The sequence below is a fragment of the Aythya fuligula genome, chromosome 16, assembly GCF_009819795.1.
Source record: "Aythya fuligula isolate bAytFul2 chromosome 16, bAytFul2.pri, whole genome shotgun sequence".
Classification (NCBI taxonomy): domain Eukaryota; kingdom Metazoa; phylum Chordata; class Aves; order Anseriformes; family Anatidae; genus Aythya; species Aythya fuligula.
Window position 1 is genome coordinate 16,055,549 of NC_045574.1, and position 27,871 is coordinate 16,083,419.

At 51.7% G+C, this 27,871-nt stretch overlaps 1 protein-coding gene across 1 annotated transcript in view; it reads right to left on the reverse strand.

Moving 5' to 3' along the window:
- CDH22 (cadherin 22) overlaps positions 1-27,825 on the reverse strand; it is a 48,544-nt gene extending 20,719 nt beyond the window's left edge. Inside the window, exons 1-6 of the mRNA XM_032198614.1 lie at positions 26,928-27,825; positions 21,568-21,862; positions 13,643-13,762; positions 6,172-6,339; positions 4,914-5,101; positions 3,830-4,083 (exon numbers count right to left, since the gene is read on the reverse strand). Of these exons, the coding sequence (XP_032054505.1) occupies positions 3,830-4,083; positions 4,914-5,101; positions 6,172-6,339; positions 13,643-13,762; positions 21,568-21,862; positions 26,928-27,152 (1,250 nt within the window). The 5' untranslated portion in view covers positions 27,153-27,825. The remainder of the gene's footprint in view (positions 1-3,829; positions 4,084-4,913; positions 5,102-6,171; positions 6,340-13,642; positions 13,763-21,567; positions 21,863-26,927) is intronic.
- Between the last annotated feature and the right edge of the window lie 46 nt (positions 27,826-27,871).

The window sequence follows — 27,871 nt, forward strand, 5'->3', positions numbered from 1 at the left end:
TCGTTCTCACGAATGCATTTCTCAAGCAGTTTATTTCAATTCTCCCCCTGAATGCAACAAGGAGCACATTTTATGCCATGTGTTTTGTTAATAGGGAGCTTTTCAAGCACTGTGTGAAAAGCTTTTTGTTATGTTTGTTTTTTCCTCCTCTCCCTTTTGTGTTAAAGCAGGTTGTAGTTCTTGCTGTGCTGTTGGAGTCTATAAAATGCCTATGTCCAACACGTGCCTCTGGATTTGGTGAAAGCCAAACAAGAATATCTCTGAGAACCTTAAATCCCAAGCAACGTCTTCCCAGTGCTGATAAAGCCTGGAATGCACACAATCAGAGCACAGACTTTCACTGCAGAGAGAAAAACAAAAGGCTTCCATGTAAACAGCCTCACGTATGCAGACAGTCTATCACTGTTTTACCTAATACAATGGCTCAGCTGAGAAACATCACACTACACGCAGGAAATACACAGCCAAAGCCAAAATGCCAACTGGAAACTAAATGCTTTCTAGAAAGAGCGGATCCAGCTTTTGTTAGGCAACAAATAAGGATGGAACAAAATAGAAAGCACCATTCTTGAGAAAGGCATTTTCTGCCTGCCCCGTTGTGGGTTTCCATGTTCCCCAGAGGAAGGGGGCAGCCTGTGCCGTGCTGAGCTTCAGCACAGCTCCCTGCTTCACAGCATCACTGCTGGAGGGAGCGCGGCCCTCTCCAAGCAGCCACAAGCTGGGGCCCTCTGGGTGCCCCAGCAATCCTCCTGCCCAGGCAAGCGGCTGCAGCGGTTGCCACATCCGCAGGCAGCCGGGACACAGCCCCCCCAGAGAGGGGGGAGCAAGCAGTGTCCTTGGGATGGTTCCCACCACAGGGGAGTTGGACACTACTTCAGCCCTCACATCTTCATAACAGGGCACTTCAGGATCCAACCTGGCTCACCTGGGAGGGATTTGTTCTCGCACCGAGCAGCCACATCTTCATGGGACAAGTGAACTGGCGGGGGGCCGGGAAGTGCCAGGCTGTAGCCTGCCTCCAGCAGCTGCTTCAGGCCAGCCACTGCAGCAGGAGCCACAGAGCCCTCTTTGTGTTCACTTGGGGATGGAATCAAAGAGCCAAGGGCATGTCCTGTCCCATTTGGCTAAAAATACTTCCAAAACCTCGTTATTGGCAGCCTGGTGTCAGCAGGACCTGGAAATGCTGACAGAGCTGATTTTTGCTCAGCTGTCTCTGGTGATCCTTGTTCTTTCTTGCCTCAAGGGGAGAGTGCCCCTCATCATGACAGAAGGTGGTGGCCCTCCTCTCTTCACATGGCAGAGCCAACAGAGCAGAGTCCAGCAGACAGCAGCCCCTGCAGAAACACAGCCAGGTTTTTGCTCCCGCCTCTAGCAGAGGAGGATCAGGAAGTTACAGGGATCCACTGAACTGCAAAGAGTTGAAAGTGTTCATGCCAGCTTCAAGGAGCTGAGGATCAAATGCTGGTCATGCTGTCAGGACCGGTTGCTCTCTAATGTAACAGAGGTGAAGTACAAGTGCTGGCTTCTTGCGACTGTACTCTGAGTAGCACACTTGAAATGTGAGGTGACTTACTGCCGTCTCCTGCTGACGGGCTAGTGTCACATCCTGGCAGGGCACGGCAGGATGCTTGCATTAATGTTTGTGCACCACTTTGAAGCTGTGAGCGGCTGCCTACGTGGCAAAGTATTTTATTAAACTACCTGGCTAGCCAGGGGACAGGAAAGCGGGAGAGATCAAACAGTGCCTTCCTCCTGCATTGGTGCCACACCAGCAGCAACCTGCAACTCCATGCAGCACATGTGGGAACAGCAGGGAAGGCTCACCCACCCGCGCTACCCAGGCAAGTGCCAAGGGAGCCTCACAGGAGGATGGACTGGCCGCCCCTCATGCCAGCAGGCACTGCCAGAACAGAGGTGAGTGGAGAGAGGACCAGGTGGAGACCAACTGCCACAGGGGAGCCGGGGGATGCAGGATGAGCTATCTGCCTGGGGAAAACAAGGAAAAATACCTGAAAACAAGGAAAAACTGCCTGACAAGGAAAAACACATTGCAATTCCCAAGCTGCAGCAGATGCCCAGGGGTCCTGCTGGCCATGCCCTCATGCCTCAGCACGAGTCATTACCTTGCCTGGCACTATGCTTTCTGTAAGACAGAGATGCATGTAGAGTAAAGTTTGGCCTGTAATGCTCTTGCTCCTACTGAGTACTTGAATCTGCTTCTCTCTGCTCCTCATCACCTTCTGCACAGTGGTAGAAAGCCTCTCTGCTTTCTTTTGTTCTGTCTGCAAACAAGGCAACAAACTCCACGGGGAAACAGCATAAAGAACAAGAGAAAACGAGAAGAAGAATAGTTCTGTCTCCATGGCACTTTTCCTACAATTACAGATCAGAAAGTAAAATGTATGTTCTGTAGCACTGCTAGAAACACTCCAGTAGAAAAGTACAGGCACATGTGTACACACACACAGATACATAGAAAGACCGCACACAACAGATGAGCACAAGCTAACAGCCATGTGCTCAGGGCAGGCCACAAAGAAAGAAGAAATCAGACGTAGCCTGAAGGAAAAGGGAACCAATAAGCCAAGGTGCATGTAGGCGCTTTGAGAACACATCCAGCAGATAGCACCAACAGTGCAAGTGTTGCATGCTCACATAGACAGTTCATTCTGTGCCAAGGCTGAGTCCCTTACCCCAAAGACAACTTTCAGCACCCAACTTTGACACAATACCATCTGCTAGCTGCCAGGCATCTGTAGATAGCAGTTTTCCATTTGCAGAATCTTCTCTGAGCTTTCTATGTATCTTGATCTTGAAGACCTGGAAATACCCCCCAGCCCACCCTGAACTAACACGCTCCCCTGCAGTCAACACAGCACCCCAAGCAGCCATGCAGGGATGCCATCAGTGGGATCGGTACAGTACCCAAGCCCTCCCTTGCTATCCCAAAGCCCCAACATGTCCCAGTTTATCACTGACAGGGACAGGCTCCATACAGAGCTCTCAAATGCAAAGCCACTGCAACTCATTTGAAGTGAGCGGCTGTGCACAAAGTGCCTGCAGCCCCACCATCACCTGGCATGAGAACACACATTTCAAGGAAATTTTCCACATATTGAGGATGTTTTCAGAACACTAGCTTTTCATCCCAACTGCTCATGACTCAGGCCAGTTGGCAGAGCCAGAAGGCTGCTTTGTGCCTTAGGTAATAACAATTTAACAAGGTAACAATCTCTTTAGCCACAAATTAAACGGAAATGGGAAATGTCCTGTGCAGATAAGCTGCTGCCTGGATTATGTCCCCTGCCCAAATATAAACTCCTCTGATCTTTCATCCCCATGCACACATGCGCACACACACACACACACAGAGAACTAAGCTCTAGCTCCACACTTCCCAAGCCTCACCTCATTTATCATTCTTCATCACTACCTGCCTGTCATTTCTGGTTGCTTGCTTGGCCAGTGTCAGGCAGCGCTGCAGATGCCTCACTGTCAGCAGCAAGGACACGCAAGCATCACCCCGCCACCTTCCCTGACACTCCCCTGACAATTGCAAACCTGTCACTTGCCAGTGACGTGTCTGTCACCTGCAAGATGGCTGTTCTAGCTTGCCTGTACCTGCGTGCAGACTGTCACTCACTGCCAGCCCTGCGCATGCACAGTGCTCATCACCCTCACCTGCTCTGCCCCTCCACTTCTCCCATTGCCTCCCCTCCACCCCATTGATGGTCGTGAGCCCTCCAGCCACAACCATCCCTTGCAGGTGACCCCATGCCTGCTGCTAAAAGGAAAGGAAGAGGATGCGAAATTTAAGCAGATGCATTACCGGACAGGGTGGTTCGCTGTATCAGGGTCAAGGGCAGTGACCACCCCCACGACAGAGCCAACTTGTGCGTCCTCCTGGACCTCCATCAGATTGGAGGGGGGCCGGAACTCGGGGGGCTCGTCAACATCCAGCACAGACACCCGCACGATGGTTTGGTCCCGGAAGGTGCCCAGGTCCACAAAACGTGGGTCCACGAACTTGTTCAGGGCCTCCACCACGACGGTGTGCACTTTTTTTGACTCATAGTCAAGAGGCTGAGACAACAGGAGAGAATTAGCCACATTCTGATCAAGGAGCCCCTGTCACTGCCCCTTCTTTCGCAGGACTCTGCTCGGCAGACTTTGTGGCAGTGCTGGTCTGCTCTCCAGAAAGGGCCCGTGAGCTCTTGCACCCACACTCTGCCCTCCCACAAGCAGCACCCACACCAAGGGGAGCAGGAAGAAGAGGAAACCTCCAGCCTGCTTCCCAGGGACCCCACTGGGTGCCCAGACAAAACCCATCAAGAAGACAGCAGACTGCATGTTGGCAAGTGAATGGTTTTGGATCATTAATCACCCTGTGATTATTTCTACAGAGGCAGGGAGCTGAATGCAGTGGCCTTGGTGAATAATAATTTTTTTCTTGCCTGTAACAAGTATTTGCTTGATTGTTTTTGCTGCTAAAGCAGAGAGACTCAAAGTGTTGTTGATCAGGTATGGGAATTAAACAGGCATATTCCTCTTCCTAACAGGTGCTATCAATAACAGCTGTAAGCACTGGTCTCCACTGCCCTGTGCACAGCTTCACCCAAACACTGCTCGCTTCACTGCAGCCCTGGGAGCTGTGCTGTGCCAGGCTCCTGTAGGCAGTACACTGCTGCTCCTTTTCAGCCTTTCCTCCTAGACACAGGTCTGTGCTTTGCCATCCAGGCAGAACAGGTCTCTCCCTGTATCTGCAAGCACAAAAACGCAACTGCTACTTCTACAGCAGCACTCAGAAGAGAATTTATTTCAACTCAAATGCATCAGCAGGAGTCCCCAAATAAAAAGGTCCCCCTAGAGATCCCTGCCCTCCCTCTATCCAACCAGCTCTCCTTCTCTCTCACCTTCTGTACTGTGATAACAGCCTCTTGGGTATTGCTGTCTGTGGTGACTTTGAACATCTCCACTCCTTCTTCATCCTTCATCTGATATGTCATATCTGTGTTCTCCCCGACGTCAGAGTCCTCTGCCTTTACCCTCCCGATGGCGGTGCCCACAGGGGCAGTTTCAACGATGCTGAATTGATACATCTCTGGAGGAGAGAAAGGCACCAGGTCACAGCTCCTGCCTTTGTGCCCTCTCTACTCGGGTATGCCCATCTGCATGCCTGCCTGGGGCCATAACGGCTGCCCGAATTCTACCAGTATCTATAGTCCAGAATGCCCTACCACACAAAAACACAAACCCCAGTCAAAAACAAGGCCTGCAGGAAGATAGCTGGAGAGCACTAATGTTTTGAAGAGCCAGGTAAAGAAAAGGGTGGTTTCTCAGTTTCTTTCTGGTTGCACTGCCCTGCAATCAGTGTTCTCCAATTCTTTGCAAACTTTGCCATTTCTAATTTCCAGAAGCAGCAGCTAAGAGCTGAGCTTCCTCCAACTGCAGCATTCTTTCTAGTCTGTCAGCCATGTGCTCACACCCTCTGCGGCTGCTGTGCAATGCAGAAATTGCACAACCCACTCTTTGCAGCAGAATCACCAATTCGCTTGGGGAGTCCCAGGGGAAGACAAGAACAAGCCACAGGCCATTGGCCATGACTTGGATAACAGGGCTGTCTAGTGACCACACTGCTGTCAGGGTGTCAGGCAGTGTCACGATGCCTCCTGCTCTGGCAGAAGGTGCCAAGCCTTGAGGCAGCAGCCAGGAGGGGTCAGGCCAGCAGCCAATACCCAAGTCCCTGCCCAAGCCCCTGGAAGAAAGCAGCAGGATAGATCAGGCTGCCAGAGTGGCCCAGCACCACCATCTCCTGCAGCACTGCCCAAAGAGGGTCAAGGAGGGGTTATCCCTGCTCTCCCCACCACACAGCCCTGCTCTTTCCTGGGGCCTTGGGCAGGCTCAGCCAAGGGAGCTGCCCCTCCATCACACTGGTAGGCAGGGGTGCGTTCAGAACCAGGCACACAGTTCTGCACACTACAGTGCCTTGGTGCTGCTGCCCTGCACACAGCCCAAGCAGCAGGGCCGGCTCGCCTGCACCCATACGCCAGGCCGTGCCGCGAGCCGAACTTCTGTCCTACCACCCACAAGGACTGGGCCCGTGAGCTCTTGCACCCACCACCCACAAGGACTGGGATCAGGTGCTCAGTCCCTACTGCTGTCAGGACTTACTCTGAGGGAAGCGTGGTGGGTTGTCGTTGACATCAGTGACCACGATGGTGACTGTGGTGGATCCGGACAGGCCACCCAACTGTCCAGCCATGTCTGTTGCACGGATCACCACCTCGTACCGGTCCTGCGTCTCACGGTCCAGGTCAGCCACAGCTGTCCGGATCACACCTGGAAGTCGGCAGGACAGCATGAGTGCAGGCACATCACAGAGAAGGGGTTGCTGGAGGATTACCTAGTCCAAGCCCTGTGTCAAAGCAGGGCCAGCTAGATTTCCCAGCCTCTGTTTGTGTGGCAGATTATCGAACACTTCACTAATTTTCATTCCTCTTTTCTGGACTACTCCAGTACGCCCCCATCTCTCTTGTATTTGGCAGCCCTGGAGGTGACACAGCATTCACATAATCTCACCAGCGCTAGGTAGAAAGAAAGCACACCTCCCCTGACTGCTGGTGATGCTCTTTATAAGGCAGCTCTAGGTGCTGCTGGCTGCATTTTCCATAAGGACACATTTAGCATCTGCTGCTAAAGACAGCATCTGCTGGGCCCTGGAGCAAGCAAACTCCTTCGCAGCCTTCACAGAGATCACACAAGCAAAAATTGACCAAGGGGAGAAATGTGCTTTGGAGAGAGGACCAAGTACAGGGAATTGTCAACCAGGCAGAAACAAACTGAACCCACCCTCCTGGCGCCTGGCCTCCATGGGCCACCAACCCAATCCCCACAAGTCTCAATGGCCAATTCGCAGGTTCCTATCACACAAGGTCCCTGCCTAGCTGCAGTTACTGGGGGCTGTCAGTAGCTCCAACAGGGTTAAACTTCCATTTGGAGGAAGTTTTTGCTTCCCCCCAGGGAGGCCAGGAGCAGGTGAAGGATTGGCAGGGGCCAGAGGTGCTGGGGCCAGCTGCAAGGTTTGCAGAAGGCGGCTGTGTAGAAGCCCCAGCTGAGTCATGAAAGCCCTTTGGCACAAATCCACGGCAGCCCACTTATCCTTATCTGCTCAGACAGGAGCCACAGGAGGGTGCGCACAGCTTGGAGCCACAGGAGGAGCAGCTGCTGCAGAGCAAAGCAGCACGGATGGGACAAGGGCGATGAGGGCAGAGCTGGTCCCGTGTCCTCTGCCTGCCTGGCCGGCCTCCACCCCAGTCGCTCTCCCCATACTGGTGGCTCTACGCACCAGTCCTGTGGCTGCCAGGACGGGCTGAGGGCAGCAGATGGCTCCTGCCACAGCCCGAGGGGCCACGTGCTGATGGCATGCACGCATCCAGGGCACTCACAGTCATTGACTCATTACAGAACAGCAGCACCTGGCTCCACTTCATGTGTGCCCAGTTGCCCATGCATGCCTGGACGACACCTGAACGAAGAATAGGATAGCTGGAGAATCAGGGTCAGGGTATTTCCAAGAGTATGGCTGCACAAAACCCCTCATTTTGAAGTGTCCCTCTAAGTTAAAGAGGCTGAAGATGCTACTGTTACATGCCCTATGTACCAGAGGCCAAGATCATACTAGAGACCTTAAAGCAAAAAAAAATATATATATGGTATGTTAGTGTTTTTTATGAAATGAAATCTAAAAAAGTCTTTATAGGTCATCATTCATCTGGGCTTGGAGAAGTGACCAGATCAAAATATACAGGAATGTAAAACAGGAAGGAAGGAGTAGTGAAACCCAGAGAATACTTAGAATGGCAGAAGACAACTTCTTTTGTCAGCCACAATGTTTCATTTACATGGAAACAAAGCACAGAAGAAACATTTTGAGAATGAAAGAAAAAAGTGACTGCCCTTGGGTGGCACCAGGGGCACACATGGGACATGCTGCTAATAACCTTGTATTCATGTACACATTCCAGTCCAACTACCCCAGCAACAGCCCATAACAGCCAGAGATCAGCCTAAAATCCCCTCCAGCTCAGTTTCATAACATTCCCCCAGATTTAGACACTGCTTTAGGTTTTTGTAATTGCTCTCTTCCAGGCTTTCCCATTTAACTATTAGCTTTACCTCCTCTTATTATGAGCCCTGCAAAATCCTCCTTTGCTTTGTTTCACCAACAACCCTGCCTGGCATCAGGGATGATGTGGGATGGGGATGCCCAGCTGTGTCCTATGTAGCCTCCAGTGATGGGGTGCATCCTGGTGGGATTGAGGAACTCCGCCTGTGCCATAAGGACAGCAGAGGTTCACCCAAATCCTCATGGGACTTGCAAGACATTTGCCTCATGCTACAAAGCGAGCGATGGCAGTGCACGGCAGCTGCCCAAGCCACTTGCCTCACCAAAGACTCTCTGGGCAGCCTTCAGCACAACCTGTGCAGGGTGGAGGGGCATGTTGGGTGCCATCACACAGCTCCCACACAGCAAGCTGCAAGGAGGCAAGATGAGGCCTCAGGGACATACCCTGAGACTTCCATGCATCAGCCCACTTTGCATCACACATGCATCAGCAGGCTTTCACAGCTTCCCTGTTCACGTGTCCAGGATGAACTCAACCTCCTGACAAAGGCTGCAGACGGATGGGTCACACCAAGGAGCCACTGGTGCTGTGGCCCAAAGGTAGTCAAACAGTACTGAGCTGGAAGAAAGAAAATATCTTTTTCCTCCTCTGCATGACATTACAGGTGCAGCAGTAGCTGGCAACACTGTTCTGTAGACATTTATCTCTCCTTGCTTTCTGAAACTAGCAATTATTCCAACAATTACCATTGTTAGGATTTATTATAAAGACATCACCACTGCTTTGGATCCTTGCAGCTCCCTGGCTCTTATGGACAGGCAAAATTTCACCCAGCGTCCTCCAGTCCCTCTGTCACATCAGTTCTGTAACTGCCTGGACTGTCACTGCCTTGAGCCCCATGAATCAATGGAAGGCTCTGCCTCACCCACCACCTCTTGGGTAGGTACTTCCAGCAACTGCTGGTTCACACCCTGGGGTAATCCTCAGCCCTTCTATTGCTCTTTAAACGAGGTCCACGCTCCTCATCAGCACACCCATCAGAGGCAGCTCAGGGCACTGTCCAGCTCCTGCTAGGGAACATCCCAGCCCCTCTGCAGGGGTGTAGCGGGTGTTTGCCTTGTGATGTGCCAATGGTCTATACTGGTTGCCCATTTCCTCCTGGGTCTGCTGAGATGCAGCCATTTGGCCAGGAGTCCCACCCTGCCTCACCCAAAGGGGTGAACGCACCTCCAGGAAGGCATCCTGGCAGAACGGCAACCTGCAGTCTGCAAGCAGCAGGGCTGGCCCTACAGAGGTGCCCATTGCCCAGGGGCTGCATGGGACTGGCCTCAGCTGGTCATGTTTATAGGCTTCTCCTGTCACTCTGCTAGGAATATAAAGCCGTTATTTCTGGGCAAGCACCATCTCATTGAAATTTAAGCAATTCTGTTAATTAACAGGGTCTGAAGCATTTTATAATGAAAATGATTCATGTCAGCACAATAGTGATGAATTGGGATGAGAGGGAAAAAGCTCATGTATTCACCAAGGCTGTAATGACTTAAGCGAGCTGCTCATAATGATATAGCTCATAATACCCCATGCAAGATGGGAGTAGTGCTCAGGCACTTCCCAGTACACTGCCAAGGTCGCCTGTCCCAGCAGGGAGCAAGTCTGGGCCATTTGGCATGTGCAGAGCACAGCAAATGGTCCCAACCGGCACTGGTCCTTCTAGTGGCACAAGGCAGACAAAATCCTTGTTTTTGCCAGAAGTGCAGACTGTCAGCAGAAAGCACCTCCTGCCAAGACATGCACTGCTCGTCCAGCCTATCCTGGAAAAGTGGGGGAATGATGTAGCTGAATTCCCCTTGCTTCAGGCCTCCGTGAACCCCAGCAGGATTGTCACTGAGAAAGCTGTTCCCCCTAACGTCACACGGGCCACACCAGGCTACTACTAGCCTATCAGGCTGTTTTTATCTTCTGTGCTGTGGTGCCACTTACCGCATGCTAACGGCCTTGGCAAATCAGGGTCTCCAAACCTACTCCACACCAACTCCTTGCATATGGCACCATGAATGCTGGCACAAATACCTACGAGCATCAAACTCACATGGTCTCATCTCCTACAGGCAGATAAGCCATGACCCCCTAGGGACACTACAAAAGAAACAGTAAGAGATGGTGGCAGACCCCCTTTTTCAAAGCAGAGACAGAAGAGACAAGGACCAAGAAACTGGAGATTCACCCTCTTTCCAGACAGAAGAACTGCCAAACATCTTCCTTCCAAGACACTGCCAACAAAGCAAGGACAACCTCCATCTCAGACTCATCTCCCTAGTTCTTGTCAGCATCTATTATAGTTGAATAATACAGACATGTAGTGGCACACCCTCGGGTACAAGGCACATGTGGCTTTCTAGCATGATCCAAATTAATCAGTGTAATTAGCCAGCAAGGGGACACTTACAACAGCACACAAAATACCACCAAATCTGCTCAATAGCCAGCACTATTTGGGTGATAAAACCAAAGCAGGACAAAGCACTCAGCAGGCAACTGCCTTACAGGAATCTAATAATCATGGGCTTTACTCTGGTGTGAAATACTTCTAGCTCAGGTGTCCACATCCTCAGAGACCCTCTGAGCAAGGCACCTTCCATCTGAGGGCAGTCTGGACCAGCATGTCTCCTGCCACAAAGTGAAAAGACACATCTGTTGTGAAGTAACACATGTGGAAGGAGACTCAGGAGGTCTGTGCTTCAACCATGGCTCAGAGCAGGCCACCATCAAAACTGGATCAGATTACTTCACCATTTTCTTCACCATTCCTGCCACTGCAGGAATGAGAATCATTCCCCAAAGTTTTGCAGACACCAGCACATACCATGCCTCAGTTCCCCCTATTCCAGTGGGGCCGTTTAGTTTCTTGTCTCCCTCCTAAAGACTCCGAGAGATTACAGGAATTCAGGGCTTACTGAGGGAATTCAGGACTTCACATAATGTTCTCCTCTGGGCATCCAGGCAGTTTTGGTCCTGCCTTCGAAACCCCAGTCAAATCTGAAATACCAGACACATACCAAAGCTAGTAATGTCTAGGAACAGAAGACAAGCTAAGCAACCCACACACAATTTGTATTGCATACCTAAGTGTGCAAACCACACTCAAACATGCAACACCTACATTATGAAGGACAGCATGAGAAGAACTGGTTGCAAAGATAAGGAAGGAAAAGAGAACCTGAGTTTGAAGGAATCAGAGGCTTATGGGGTGCAAGGGAGCACATACATGTATGGACCTGCAAAAAAAGGTGGAGGAGGTAAAAATCAAAAGGGGGAAACAAATTGCTCTTCATTATCACATAGTATAAGAAATGTAACACTCCATTATTATTTTTTTTTTTTAATGGCCATTAATAACAATGGTGACTCTGAGAGTTATGCTGCTGCTATGGATAATTAAATCTTATGATTAGAGCAGAAGCCTGGCCACCCAGAGTGGTTAGGCCAGGATTCCCAAGTGGAGCACTAAAACGTATTCAAGTTCAGAGCAGGAACAGGATGGGGTTTGCTCAGGTGGAAGTTCTATCTCCTAGCTGGTGCCAAAGGCAGACAGGATGAGACATTTGGTTTAGCACAGTCAGTCCTGTCCCTGCTTCCTCCAGCAGTGCAGCCACGCATGCTAGCACTGACAGAAGGGCAGACAGCTTGTACTGCCATGAAGCCACAGGCAGTGCAGGACAGACGGCAACCACATCCCCAGCAGCTAGCAGACAGATCTGCACAGAGCATTCCTGGAACCCAGGCAAGGCCTCTGTGAGAGGCTTTTCACGGCTTAGACATCATGAAAGAGTCAGTCCCGGTACATACTCAGTGGTCAGGTATTCTGGAAACAGATTTGCTCAAAAGAGGCCGAGGATGCTTCTGCAGACTGTCAGCAGTTTTGCTCTTATGAGTCGCAAGCAAGTAGAATGGTAAATCAACCCACACAGCGTATGAAACAGCCAGCATACGATACAGCCAGTTTGAGAATTAAGATACAAAAAGTCAAGGAATCAAGAAGCTTGAATTCCTGGAGTGACATTAATTCTCACCACAGTCCCACAGGGCACATTTTAGTTTATGCCTTAATACAGCAGCATTAATGTTGTTGCAGGAATCTGAGCCTCTGCACGTCCTGGCTTGTGCATTTTGCTCCCAGTGGTCCCTCTTCATTCTAGCAGCCTGATTCTCAGCTTCCACTCCCATAAAACTGTCTCAGACTAGCAGGATCCCACATGCACATGAGTTTTCAGTGTCTAGTCCATTGTTCTATACGCACCATTAAAAAGAAAAAGAAGTTCTGTGAGAGAAGAAAGCCCAGGTGCAGCAGCTCCCAGGCTACCAGCAGGTGCAGCCCTAGCTCATGCACTTTCCTGGCCTCAGACAATAACACTCGCCATCACAGACCCCTGCCTGCTGTCGAGCATGTTTACACACTCCTCAGGTTTGAGCAATCCTCCAGCTGCAAACAGGCTCTGGCTATCAGGCCCAGACACACCAGATGGATTTCAGGAGATACTGGGTTTCACACATGCAGAAGCTGAGGCACGTGTACCTTCCTTACACTTCCCTTACGGCAGAGTCTCTCAACAAATTTCACTCTGACTCCTATAAAAATAGCCTTAGAAAATCTCTATTACTAGAGACAGGTCAACACAACAGAGATGTGGCATTTCAGGCAAGGGGCTCAGCCACAACAGGGTGGGGGGACTTTGCTGTCCAGCTTTCCAACTAAAGCTGCAGCTACTCAGCCTGCTTGTCCTCTGACAATTTTTCATTAAACTGTGGGTACTTTACTGCATGCTTTGTGCCTTAAATACCTCTTATTAGCATTTGAGTGTATTCCCTCCTCAGCAAGCTTGCAAGGCTCCCATTAAGGGTAATGAGAGTCACACTCCTGGGAGGCAAGGAGAATATATACCCCAACATCTCTTGGTTATGGTCTACTCTAACCAGTATGTCAGAGCATCATCTGCTAGGGATTTATTAAAGATGCATTTTACAACAGGCTCTATTATAAGTTATTAAGGAATGGATCAGCTTCCACTGTTCTTTCATTAAATATTAATAGAACATTTATAAACCGATCCTTAAATTAAAGTGCTACCTTTAATCAAAGCCCTGGCGATAACAACGTTGCCTTTGATAAGACCCCTCCAGTAGTACTTAAACCTTTCATGCAGATTTTACATGCCTACAGGTATACTCTGCTCTGGGCACTGAGCACAGAGAAGCTGTACCCAGTGCAGGCACAGGCAGGGCACGCTGGGCTGACACAGTGCTGCCTGCTGTGGGTGCTGCATGGAGCTGGACAGCAGCCAGCTGGGCTGGCGATTCTCCCTCTCCAACACGTGCAAATGCCAGTGCATGGGTACCCCAGCACCAACAGCCTTCATAGAGGTTCATCCCAGTGGCATACGACTATGCGCAGTGCAATGCAGGACACCTGGCCAGGGTCTCCCGCTGCTCTCAGCTGGGTGCTGCTGGATGCTGCTCACCTGTTTTACTGTCCACAGTAAAGTGTTGCTCGCCCTCCAGCACACTGTAGACTACCCGGGCACTGCTCCCATATGTGGGGTCATCAGCATCAGATGCCATCACCTGCATCACAGAGGTGCCTGCAGCAAGGACAAGAACAAAAACAAAGTCAGGGAGGAGATGAGAAGAGCAGCACAAACCTTGGGGCCAGGGAGCTGGCAGGATAGAAGAGTGGGGGCCAACACTGACCACTCACACATTCTGATGAAAGCAAGCAGAACAGCTGTGTGCAAAGGCAACACCACCTCCCTCCCAAAGGACTGACATCCAGAAATCTGGACCCTTCTAGAAAGGACCCTTTTGTCCTGCAGAGAAGCAGGAGGGACTGGACCATGGACCACCTCAGGGCTGCTGTCTGGGCAGGATGTGCTCTCCAGATCACTGATCTGAACACCTGGCATACCCAGAAGACATCTCTGCTGGGCCATTTGGGAAAGAGCTGGGTATGAGAAGTTACCACCACAGCTTCCCCTTTTCTGTCAGTACTGAGCAACACGGTCACCTCCAGCCCACAGAGGAACTTTCTGGCCAGGCCCTGGTCCCCACTGCAGTGCCACATCTCTGCACCAGACAGACCCATGAGGGTCTGCTGAACCAGAACCAGACACTGCACCACATCCTCATGCTCTACATGTAGAAGGGCAGAAGGACCATAAATTGAATAAAAGCCCTTCAAATGTCTGCAATTAAGTTACTGATTTTTCAACCCTGCTTCATTAAACTGGGTACTTCCCTCCAACTGCCCCTGTGATGGCTTTATTTTGACATGTTCTATTTGACAAAAGTAGGAACCAGGACCTGAGAATTGGGTCAGAAGCAAAGGAGCTAATGTCTTCAGAGGCAACAAAAGGGAGGAACAAGGAGAAGCTTAATCTTATCTACAGACATCCCTGAGAAAGGAGATGATGTGACCAAAGATCTGAGGGACAGGCTACTCATGTTCCACCTCCAGTACCAGCAGACTGAGCATATCCCTGCCCAGGAATACAAGCACTGGCACCAGTCACCTCTCTGGTGGGTTGAGAGGCAGGATGGGGAGAAGAGCCCTGAGCTGCTCAAAGGAAAGAGCTGCCACAAGCAGCAGGGATGCACATGATCCCCCCAGTACAATTCACTTCTGATATCCTGGAAAGGGCTTTACTGAAGAAAATAATCAGTTATCATTGCTGCTTTTCATCCTCTCTGGCCATCTTCTCAGAGCTGAAACTCTGCTGATAACACGAGAACCCCCTTAATCAGTCTTCAGCAACAAGCTGCTTTGAGTTGACTTATTTACGCTTTGATGCCTTCAATGAATCTGTGGTGCGTCCATGCCCACCCAGAGGTGGGTTTCATTTCTGTGTTTTAAGCCAGGACATGAAGATGACAGGCAGATGGGCTGCTCTCTATTCTCCAGCACCAGCACAGAAGGCTCCTGGCTCAGGGGAGCATCTCTCACTGCTGGGTGCTCCCAAGCACTGGAGCCTGCTCAAGGTCACTCACAGGATATCGGGAATCTAAGAACGTGACTTTCCAGCACCCTCTCTTACCACCACTACCACCCCCTTTTTTCCACTCCTTTCCTTCCCCTTCTCTTCTGAGCTGAAGATCAAAGATCTGAAGCTCCAGTTTAACCACTAAGGCCTGACCACTCCCTCCTGAGGGAGCGACCCAAAGAGGACACTGGTTCCCATCCCTGCTCTCCAAGCACAGCACTGCCTACAGCAGGTACAGAGTGTACAACGTATTTAGTTTTATGGCATGTGCCTTAGCCATAAAAGAGGCAACAGAAAAAATCGAAACATCCATCAAGTACTGCATAACCCACATCCCATAAGCATGAATCCTGAACTCCTATCCAGAGAACTAATTAAACACGTAAGATGAGATAAAGACCTCAGTTCCTCTCCTGACCCTCTCATCCCATGGAACCAGAGAAAACCAACAATTTTACATAAAAATTAATCATCTGTATAGCATCTGTCTCCTGCTCTCCTGTTGCAACGATGCAGTCTGGCACAGCAGACCAAGCTGCATTCCCCCAGCAAGGGGCCAAGACCCTCACTTCCGAGAGCCGCCTACAGTGGCGTAGGGACAGACGTCCCCATGGCACAGCACACGGTCACTCCAGCCTCCGGTCCCACAGGCCTGTTGGGGCCAGTCCCCTTCCCACATCCACCTGGAAACCCACCCAGGACCACAGCCAGCCCAGGCCAGGAAGGGCAGTGCTCAGGGCTGTCCTGGCAAGCAGCAGCTCAGTGCTCTGGCTTGGGCACGCTGGGCTCCACAGCTCTGAGCGCTGCATGGTGCCCCACATACCCAGGGACTGATGCCAGAGGGCAGCACTCCCATCTGAGGGCCCTGGATGCTCTAAAAGGAGCAACTCCAATTCTATAAACTGTACAATTTACAGCTTTCACCTTGTCCCAGAACATGCAGTGGATGGTGCAACCCAGAAGCAAGCCAGGAGAACATCATGGAAGAAAATAAACCAGAGTTTAAAAACTACTGGAGCAGAAATGAGCATCTGGCAGACTCAGGAATGCCCTGATTGGTAGAAAGCCAAGCCTGGCCTGGGGGAATTTGCTGCAGAGCCCTCATCCCTCAGGACAAACCCTGGCTGTGGCACAGTTACTCAAACATACAACAAAGGAAACAGCCTTTGGGGTGTCTCTGGCCTGAGAAACCTGTGGGACAAGGCACCCAGCCGTAAGCATGGTGTCATGGGAAGTAAACCAACACATCAAATTCTTGGGGCACAGTCTCCCTGAGGGGCTCAGCCCATACTGACTGGAGGAGAGGGTATAGCAGGTGCTCAGCGGTGCAGATCAGAGGGCTCAGAGCTTGCACCATGACTGGAGTGAAGTGCTGAAGGGAAAGGGGTGTTCTCACCAAGGACCAGCAGGCAGGGCACTACCCCACTACCCCCAGCTCGTACCCACTTGAGGCCCCAGCCACTGCCAGATGCACACAAGTGTTTTGAGCACATTCTGTTAAGAAAAACCCATCAGACTGCCTGCAAGTGTTCTGGCTGCATGTTAAACAAAGTATTTTCTTCTGCTTCCAGTGTGGAGATTAAGCAATTTCTCTTCACAATAATCAGTTTTGCATTCAGCCAGCTTTGTGCTGGAGCCAGGGCTTGACCCCAAGTTTCTGTCTGCACAGCCAAATCATCTCTAATCTTGGTGCTACCCAGAGAAATAAGGAGAGCAAAATGCACCAAGGGAGGAATTCTGTTTCAATGAAAGGATGCACATTTCCTAGCACGTCATCTCCTACAGACTCTGCATGCTCCCCAGACAGCCCAAAAGTGAGCTCTGGGCTACAACACCCACCCTGTACAAGCAGCAGGGATGTCTTGCAGGAGGCAGTGTGTTCTGGATTTGGGCTCATGCCTGTGCACACCAGACAGCTGTTAAGCACGCTCCAGGGAGCTCAGGGAGTCCAGAACTCAGCTAATTTTAGCATATTCTGTTACAAGGTGGAGCTCCTGCAATTCCCAGGCAGTTGGCTGGGTCCATTTTATGTCCTCTGTAGCTGCAGGTCTTCTCCTTCAAGACCAGATTCTGCTCAACTCAGGCCTTTAGAGTGATCAGCATTAGGGTGTCCAAGGAGAGGCTGAGCCTCAGGTATCAGACACAGCAGCCTGCAAGCTCTCAGCCCATGGTTTCTTCTTGCGGTGACAGGACAGCAATGGGACTGCAACAGGATTTGCAGCTCAGGTCCCATCCCAAAGCTGGACTGTAGTTGGCCAATTCCAATGTACACGTGGCAGCTGCCCAAACCAACCAAGTGGTGAACACAGGGGGAGTTAGCAGAAATGCTCACAGGCAGCACTATGAGCCCCTGCCTTCCTCTGCCCAGGTGGACCCAGTGCATCGCCTCCAGCCACTGCTGTCAGCCCAGAGGCAGGACAGGGCTCTGCTCCCTTGGGGACTGCATGGGGAGAGCCCACAGCCTGACAGGCAGAGCCCTCTCCCCTCCCTGAACAGCCTCCTACAGCACCAGCTCAGACTGCATCCTCTGCACCCTGACAGCAGCATCCAACAGCCACCTCAGCTGGCACTGTGCTGGTCAGTGTCTGTGACAGCCTCTGAGGGAAGGGGCAGAGTCCTGCCACCTGCAGAACAGATGCATACTCTCTTCTGACACCCAGTAACCCCAGAGCAGTGAAGTTTCTGGAGATAAGTCATTTAAAGCTGCTCATGCAGCTGGTCCTGCCATGTCAAGGGAGCCTAAGTAAGACTGTTGGGTCTGTTTCCATTTTGCATGTGCTTCCTCCAAGTGCAGGAGGAAGCCAGCCTCAGGTCTGTGCTGTGTGTGCAGAAACACCACCTCCTTTTCCAGGAGCATAGCATAGGCTCAGCCTGGCTCCATGGGCTGGGGTTAGCTCCAAATACCACGTCTGCCCTTACACATCCTAAACTCTTGTCTTACCATCCTACCCAACTTAGATCTGCCATTTTTTGATCCATGACAGCAATGCTTTCCCATAAGCATCCACTTTTGGCCACTGTCAAGATAAGATCCTGGAACAAAGAGGCCTTCGTTCCACCTTGAGTCTTATAGTCTCAAGCAGAAGTTCACAGCGAATCGATGAGTTTATGGAGGAGACCAAATTATGCTGCCCTGGTCCCAGTGCAGAGCACAGGACAGATGTCTTGCAAAGCACTCCCAGCTACAGTTCGAGACTTTGTGCAATTCTCTCATTATTTATTATTCCCTCTTAGGCAGTGGGAAATCAAATGACTTTCCCTCCCAATTAGTACTCCTTCATTATGCAAATGATGTCCTTTGATCTGTTCCTGCTGTCACAGAGCGGATCTGACCGTATTTGTTTTACTCCTCTTTATGCTCCAGGAAGGTACCCACCTCTGAGAGCTGGGACTGTGCTTCCGGCAAGGAGTGGGAAGCTGCGGTTGATTGCTGCCTCCAGTGAGAGCAGAACTGCCCACTTGGGCACCCCCTGGCGCCCCCTTGGGCACAAGCTCCAGTGAGGTCTGGAAGACAGGAGCATGACACAAAGAAGGGGGTCACACCCTTCACTTTTCAGGTTGGGCAGAGCAGCAGAGATGAGGAATGAACAGCAGCTCCCTACAAACCTCTGAGCTGAAGCATAGGCCTGCTTCCTGGGTTGGTGCCATCCCAGCAGAAAGCATAGCTGAACCAGGGGCACTGGTGATCTGGGGAAACGGAGCAGAGGCCAGACATGCTTGCCAGCAGGTCCCCAAGCTTTGACCTTGATATAAGTCAACCCAAGCTGTCCTCAAGCTACCCAGACTTCCTGGCGCTGCTCTACCACCGCAGGAGACTGCATTCATCCACATCCAGAAAGGCAGTAAAGGCATGCTCCCCATTCACTCTCATTAAAATACCCTTCGGGTGTAGTGGAGATTATCTGTCCAGGTCAGGGATAGCAAATGTTACTACCAATACCAACTATAAAAAAAGCCATGATCACAGCTGCAGCAAGCCTTGATACCACAAAAGGAGTACTCCCACTGCGGCAAGGAGGCAACTTTACCTCCCCAGCCCTAGGCATCATCCCATGTTTTGCATCTGCACACCTTCCTGAAATTCAAACACCCAGGTCCATGACCAGCCCCATCTCCCACTGTGTCCTGTACCTCATACATCAGGGCCACTGCAGGGCAGCACAGCAGCCTCTGAACATTCACAGAACATGCCTGTCCCATCCGTTGTGCCACCTGTTCCTTTGCAAAGCACTGATAAGCTGCAGGAAAAACAGGAGGAAGCTGGGGACTTGTAGCAGCAGCTGCAGCTCTGCATTCGCACCGCAGACTGTGCAGCAGCACCATTTAAAGATGCTGTGTGAAGCTCTCCTGCCCTGTTAGCTGGGCCATCTCCAGGGCTAGGCTGCTGCAGAGCAGCCCTTACACTCCCCAGTTTGGCCAAGCTACAAAAAGCTCCAAGGTTGTCACAGGCAGAGAGACAGCAGCCTGGTAAGCAGGCTCTTGGCTCCAGCTTCCCTCTCTGAGCATGAAGCTTGGAAGCACATCCCACGCCGTTCATAGCACTTCTTTTTACTTTTAACTTCTGAGTATTTTAATTTGCAGGAATTGCCTCCTTTCATGTTGTGAAACCGTGTTTCTTTCTCGCTCTGATCTCCAATTTCGCATAGAAACTGTCTCCTTTGATATGTCTTGTTCACATCAGTCTGTGATCAGGCAGCTCCATAATTGTTAGTGATTTTAAAAGAATTGGGATCCTTGTCTAATACTCAGAGTCGAGAATTCCTTCCTTTTTAAAAGTTGTTCAAGCAAAATAGATTAATTTCTTTCTTCCCTTTGGGAACAGGATGCTTCCTGCTTTGCTGCCCACATGCTGTCTTTCATTTCTCCAGGAGCACATGGCTATAGTTCAAGGGGTCACCATCTGACTCAGGAGAGGATTTGTGAAGGTAAATGAAAGAGGATGGAGAGCTTGGGATGCCTCATGAGAATATGCTCTCCCATCCACCAACAGCAACCCAGGCAACAGCGGCTCCTGGTGCGGGCAATTCCTGCACTTCTGTAGCTGCTGGAGGCCATGCACCAGCCTCACAATATACTGTACATTAACTGTGGAGAGCCAGAGCTCTGTCCTGAGGCAGTGCTGACCCAAGCAGCATCCCCTGAGCTCAGCTTCCAGGACACCCCCTTGGCCAGGTCTTCCTGCATGCACACAGTAGCACCCAGCAACTCACACAACCTGCCCAGCCCCCTGTGCAGCTCAGCTCTGCTCCCCAGGGGCTCTCCTCTCTGCTGCGTGCTGCCTTCCCACCACCATCATTCTCCTGTCCATCCCTTGCTCGCAATGCTGGGCAACCTGCCTTATCTTTGATGCCAGTCAGTCTTTTGCAGGCTGCCTTTTACCTTGACACAGCCTTCAGAGAACAGTGATTTATAGTTCCCTGCTGAAGCGCATGCCTGCACACACCGTCTGCTATGCATTTTGGTTCATCGATGGGGGATAACAACCTGATGAGGGCAGAGAACAGAGTGATATCCTGGGGCTGGGCAGTGTCCCCCCTCCCCCAGCAGTTCTCAGCAGTCTGGAGACCCACTGGTGGGCCAGCACAGGGGCTAAGGGCAGTGGTGCAGCATAGCCTTCCTGTATCTCTCTCAATGCTCAGGAGAGTGCAAAGCTCACTGCCCCTACCACCGCCGCTAGGGGATGGACTCATGCAGCCTCACAGCATCTGTCCCAGCCTCCTACTGCTCCGCACGCCATCCAGGCTGACGATCAGCAGGCTTAAAGATACCTGGCAGCAGGGGGAAGGGCAGGCTAGTGGTAGCACAGAGGAAGTCACTCTTCTATCACATCAGGCATGAATTCCCTGATCTCAGCAATGCCTGGCCTCTTGGAGGAAAGCCAGAAATCAGTCAAGAGGGCTCAGCAGCACTGCACAGGGATGCTCAAGGGAAGAGCCAGGCAGCCATGGGGCTCTGGGTGTGCAGCAAAGCTGCACTGTGCAGGAGGAGGGGCTAGGGCACAGGCAGGCAGAGCAGGAGAGAAGACACCCAGGTTAATCCAAACCACAGGTAGCTGTTGGCCCCTTGGCATGCAAGGCCTCAATCCCATCCCCTGTCCACAGCATCCAGGAGCCAGGGGCTGAGCAAAGGCAGGGCAAAGGCACAGTGGGCAGCCGTCACCTCCCTGATCCATCTCCAGGGCACAGCTTAAGGCTGAGACTGAGCGCACAGCCACAGGCTGGCAATCAGCTCAAAGGATTTATTCACTTGTTTTCCTTAAGCTACGTTATTTATTTGTCCCTCTTGGCTCCTCGGCTCTGGTTCCTGCTGGAATCCATGCTATTTGCAGCCTGTTTTGTGGGGTACAGCAGGCTCAAGGCTTGACAGGGGAGGCACAAGTTTCCCTCCCCCCTGCTGCCCAGGAGACCTACCAACAGGGGACAGCTCAGCCACACTGCCGATGTAGGGCCCCTCCAGGAAGCGTGGCTCGCTGTCGTTAATGTCCTGCACCTTGATGATGAACTCGGACTCTGGCTCCAGCAACTGGTCTGTCTGTCGATCACGGGCCTGAGCCCGCAGTGTGTAGAAGGTTTTCTGCTCCCGGTCCAGGCGCTCAGTGGCATGGATATCTCCTGTGATCTCATCGATGAGGAAGATGGTCCCGGCGCCCTCCCCGGAGATGGTGTACTTGATGGAGCCGTCCCCCTCATCCGAGTCTGAATGGATCTGCCAGGGAAAGAGGGAGAGAGTGGGAGCAGGCTGGGACCATGCTCATGCCCCACGGGTGTGGAGCCCCTGCGCAAGGTGCCCCCAGACCCTGTGCGACACCCCATCTGCTCGCTTTGCCACCACTGGACTGGAGAACCACACAGAGCACCACGGTGGATGCCCATGCATGTGGTGGTGGGGAAACACACCACAACATCAGTCTTGCCTCTGTCACCATAAGCTTGGCAGATCACAAATGCTGCTGGTACCCAACCGCACCACATGCCAAGTGACACCCCCCCACCCCCCCAAACAAGGCTTGGAGATGCTGATAAAGGGAAGGACAACTCAACAATAACCCTCAAAAAAGAGGTTTTTCTGTGGTCAGAGGGTGAGGCTAGCTCTCCCATGCTGCACAGCAGACCGGGGTATAAAGGTAGCTCAGCACCAGCATCAGCCCCCACCTACCCGACCAGTTGCCCAAAAGCCCACCCTCCTTGCCCACCACTTTGACCACAGCCACACTTGCCATCCAGGCACTGGTGCTAGCAGGGCACCCTGCATGTGAGCATCACACCCAGAGCCAGCCTGGACAAAGCCTGTAGTGAAAAAAGGCAAATCAGGCCTGCATTCAGGATGAAAAACAGCCCCTGGGAAAGGTGCTTTTGTAGTCAATCTCTACTTCATTTTCTAATTAAGACAATGTTTGGACTTAGGAAAAGAAAGGGTAAACAGCAGCTCCCCATGGACTGGGAGCTGACTGGAATCCAGGCCAGATGTCCAGAGGTAATTTTATTGGTGGCATTAAACTGAGTTACGAGGTTTTTACAATCCAGCCACTTATGAGAAATCTATTAACAGTAACTGGACAGGCAGAATGCATCTTGACAGAGAGCAGCATGGGCATTAATTGGGACAATCCATAACAGGACAGGGCCCCCAAAAGGTTTCTTCAGCTGTCTTCATTTGGTACCTGCAATTTCTGCTTAGAATCAGCAAAGTTCCCCACCCCCTTAAAAAGAAAAAAAAAAAAAAAAAAAAAAGAAAAGCTGTCCATTAATCGGCTAATGAAATATGAAAATGTTTATGGGCCATTCAATCTTCCAAACTGCAGTTCTATAATCCACCTTTCAGACATACAGCTCTACCAGCAAGAATTTATACCAGAGCAGCCTTTTTTTTTTTTTTTAAATGATGCCTTCATTATATTTGTCTTGTTAGATACAGTTTATATATTTATTTCATGAGCAAGGTACTCACACATCAGACAATCTAATGCATTTTATACAACGTTCTCCTATTAATTCCCATACTGAAACACCTCCCTATGCTTGCCCAGGATGTGGACCTTTGTTCAGCTAGTGTGTACAGCCATGAGCCCAGCAGTGTCCTGGGACCACTGTGATGATCTGGTCACAGACCTGCCAGGGCAGCAGCTCATCACAGGGATGGTCTGCCCCAGTCTGCAGTAGCATCCAGCCCTGGAGATCCTGCACCAGCCCTCTGGCTGCTGGAGAGCATGCTGCCTCCTCCATGGTATAATCTCCACAACATTCACTATTACTCCATCAGAGATCAAGCTTTTCAGACAGAAGTTGTGCCTGGTCTCTTCCACATAGGTAACAGAAACCCGCATTTTTCTGCTGAACACCAGCCTCATGATTAATAATTAGGCCAGAGATCAACCACCCAGCACCACACCGAGCTCTCAGTACATCCTCTTTACATATTTGCTCATTGCTGACTGCTTGGAGCAGACACCAGCATCCCTGTAAACTGGAAAGCAAAGAAGAAAAATGGAGCCTGGGCTCAAGGGGCTGTAGAGATTGATTTACAAGGGAAGATTAGAAGAGCTAAATCTGTGCTGCTTGGCTAAACAACAACTAATGGGGGAGGGCTGGAAAACTGACTACAGGCATCTGGGGGGAGATGCTGCAGAGCACAGGCCCAGAGCACATCCCAGGGATGCTCACTTCTGCCTGGGCTCACAGAGAGCCACACTACCACGCTGCCACCAAGCAGGACAGGCGAGCAAAGCTGGGCAGCCCTGGTACAGCACAGACCCTGAACCTCAGGGGCAGACGTGCCCGGAATCCCCCCCCACCCGCATTCACCTCCTTCTCTGAGAGGGAATTCCCCCCCCCCCCCCCACCCCTTGGCTCAGCAAATCTGGCAAGGACAAGAGTGCCCACAGCATAGTGCTTCAGTTTGTTAAACAGGAAATATTTCCCTTAGCCTAAAGGGATAAACCCAAGAATTTTATGAAGCCATTAATTACTTGCTAATAATTAAAACAAAATTAAATGTGAACAGAGGTGCACATTCCTTATTAAAGGCGATTAAACAGGAAGCACAGATACACAAATAAAAATGACTTTGGGGCTGGAAAAGAAAGAAAATCAAATAAAAACTAGCCCGTAATAAAGGCGCACTCTGTTTGCTCCAACTCATAAAGCCTGAGTTCATCAATTTTCTTTAAATATTAGCAACTTAATTAAATCTCCTTTTTTTTCCTCTTTAATCCCCTCCTCTATCTAAAATAGATCTGTCCACATGCAGAAGTTTGTAACTAGTGCTGACCCCGTAATTCTATTAACCCCCCCCCAAACACACACACAAAGAAATCCACATCAAACTGACAGTAGCCTCAGGGGAAATTACAGTTCAGAAGGATTAACTAGAGAACCCAGATTTTATGGAAACGGCATTGGCCCTTTGAAGAACACGTGGAGGTGTGCAAGAGGCATCCATGGAGGGCAAGCCCCAGCCACGCCACCGGGAGACGCAGTGCCATGTCTGCAAGGCTCCCGCACTCAGCCCTGCTCCTCAGCTGGCTCAGCCAGAGGGCTGGGGGCTCCCAGCCCCAGCCTCCCCAGGCAGGCACCACAGCTTCTCCCAGGTGCAGGAAGAGCCTGGTCCAGGCTGCTTTCAGCCCTGTGGAGCAATATCGACAGGGAATTGGTTTTGGTGCAGCTTGGTTTTTATTCTGAGTGGGGCGGGTGATGCGTTGAATGATGTGAAAGAGACTGTAAAATGGGTTAGTTTTAGGTTCCTGGGTTCATTTTGGAGATGAGGCTGTTGCTAGGCTACCTCTGGAGTTTGACAGGGCCTGATGCTTCGAGTCACCTCCCAGGGGAGCTGTGAATTAACTGTAACTGCATCGAGCGTCCTGGCGGAGGAGTGCGGCTTTCGAGTGTCTGCTGAAATGGACACAAATCACTGCTGAAATTCCACCTGGCCCATAGCCAAGAAGCCCATTTTCAAGCCTCCTCCAGACTCACAACCAGACAGCCGAGGCCATCAGACAGCCCTGCTGCATGAGCTCTTGGGCATTTTCTTTTAGGGAGAGCCCATGTCCCCACAGGAGCAGCTCTCCCCTGGGGCTGGTCCCAGCAGCTAGCTCTGCCTTCATCAGTATAAAAAGGGTGTCCTCCAAACACCCAAGAACCACACAGCAGCCTCTCCACAGCTCCTGGAAAAGGACAAAGCCCAGCAATCCCAAAGTGAATGGCTCACAGAATTATAGGGGTTGGAAGGAATCTCAAGAGATCATCGTGTCCAACCCCCCTGCCAAAGCAGTTCACTAGAGCAGGTTGCCCAGGTAGATGTCCAGACAGGCCTTGAGTATCTCCAGAGAAGGAGACTCCACAACTTTCCTGGGCAGCCTGTCCCAGTACTCCGTCACCCCCACCGCGAAAAAGTTCTTTCACATGTTGGTGCAGAACTTCCTGTGCTCTATCTTGTGGCCATTGCCCATTGTCCTGTCCCCACAAACCACTGAAAAGAGGCTGGCCAAATCCCTCTGTCTCCCACACTTAAGATATTTGTAAACATTAATAAGATCCCCTCTCAGTCTTCTTTTCTCAAGGCTGAACAGACCTACGTCTCTCAGCCTGACTCCTCCAGCCTCAGGATGCCATGTCCGTAACCAGCATCCCCCTGCCCCAGGAGGTCACTGTAGGCAAGTAGCAAGTTCCCAATGACAGATCCAGTCCTGCCCTGCACAGCGCTGTATTCTGCCAACAAAGGCTGCCTTGGGTTTGCCAGCCATGCCCCTCTGCAGGGTGTGTGAGCAACAGCAAGAGTCAGAACAGCATGAAGAGTCACTCCCTGGCAGAGGTGAGGGACAACCGGGTCTTTTCCAGGTGGGGAGACCAGAATGCTCAGTGCCTGCTATCACACCTTCTCACAGCGGAGCAGGATGATTACAAGCCTGAACATTCCCAGCACCTCCCTAGGTAAGGTCATCAGTGCCACCACCTGTGCAAAGTCAAGTGTGAGACCAGCCCCAAGGGCAGCAAGACAGCACAGTGCAGCCCCTGGGCAGTGCTAAGGAGCACCCACTCATGGGCCTGATGTGCAGACCCCTGGCAAGTTCTATCACCAGTGCTGGTCCTCGTAGCCCCTCCAAGCCCTGCATATCCGCACCAAGCACCCTCCATACTGCGTTGTGCAGGCCAGCCTGAGATGCATCAACCCTGAAACAACCTCCCTCTGGCCACATGCAGGAGCTGGATTTCCATGCCACAACTAGAGTGGGACATCTGCTCTGCCAGCCCCAGTCTGCTCAGATGGTTAGCTCAGAAACAGCTGCAGCCTGCAGGTCCAACAGAGCACAGTCCTTCCAGGACCAGCAGGGAGCCTCAGGGAGGAATGAGGGGAAAAAAAAAAAGCAGCACATCATCCTCATACTGAAGGGACACTACAGGATGGGGAACTGAACAACTCCAGGAAGACAAGGCTGTGCCTATTGCAGCAACTGCCAGGGCTGGAAGTTCCTGGTGCTCCAGCAGCACTTCAGCCCCCACGCAAGGCATGGAGCAGTGTGAGCAGATGCCCATTACACCGGCCCAGGATAGCCTGCATGTCTGCCTTCCCAGAGACAGGGCTGAGCCTTCCCCACTGCCCCCACAACACCCAGCGCTGCACACCCGGAGCTCCTACCAACCCAGTCCTTAGGGTACTCCCTCTGTGAGCGGCCTTCATGCAGGGCCCCTCACCCCCACCAGGTTCAACCATGCTGCCAGCATGCCCTGCTCTGCACAGGCTTCATCAGCCCCAGGGACACATAGGGTTACCTTACCTTCCCCACGTACAGTGGCTCCGTGCCCGTGTACTCCTCCACCACAAAGAACTGGTTCCAGACCCAGCCACGCTTCACTCGTCCACTGACCAGCAGCGCAGGGTCCCCTGGCTGCCCCAGGCCAGGACCCTCTGCTGCAGTGTGCACAGCCCAGGACCCCAGCTCCTGGATAGCACAGAGCAGCAGCAGCATGGTCCACGAGAAGCCCTGCAGACCCTTTGCCATTGCACTCTAGGAGGCTTTTGGACAGGCAACTGGCATCCTCAGGAGGAAAGTCCACACCAGCAGCATTGGGCTCACCAGTCACTGCAGAGTATCCCCATCCCTGCTGCACGCCACGTCCTGCAGCTGGAGCCCTCCACTGCCAGCGGGCTAGAGTCACATTTGCAACTGCAGGCGTTCCAGACAACCCACTGCTAGCATGAGAACAGTCAATGCTGTTGTCTCACAAGCTGCTCCTGGGTCTCCAGAGAGGAGTCTGGCAGCTGGCATTTGTCCCCAAGGACAGGGCTGCACAGCTCTGAGCTCAGCTGCTGGTGGCCTTTCCAGGGAGTGGGGTCATGTGCAGCTTGCTGCCTGCCCCGCCACAGGCAGGCAGCTCTGCAGCTGTGCATGGGGCACAGCTGCCCAGGACCAGCATCCACAAGGCGCAAAGGACAGCTTTTCCACACAAGGTTTCCCAGAGGAGTTAAGAGGACGAGCTGCTGTGGCCAGCCTCTGCCTGTCCCGTGGTGGCCCGAGGGGTCCAGCCACGCAGGGACCCGTGCTGTGCGCTCCGCTCACGAGCCCATTTGTAATTCCCGTCTTCAGGGGGGCGACATCCCAGCACCTGGTGAAGGGTCCTTGGCCCAGCTGATGCCAGTCGCTTCCATCCTCTGCCAGCTCACACAGGGAGGTGAAGGGCAGCCAGCAGCATCCCCAGGAGCCTGGAAAATGCCAAGGTG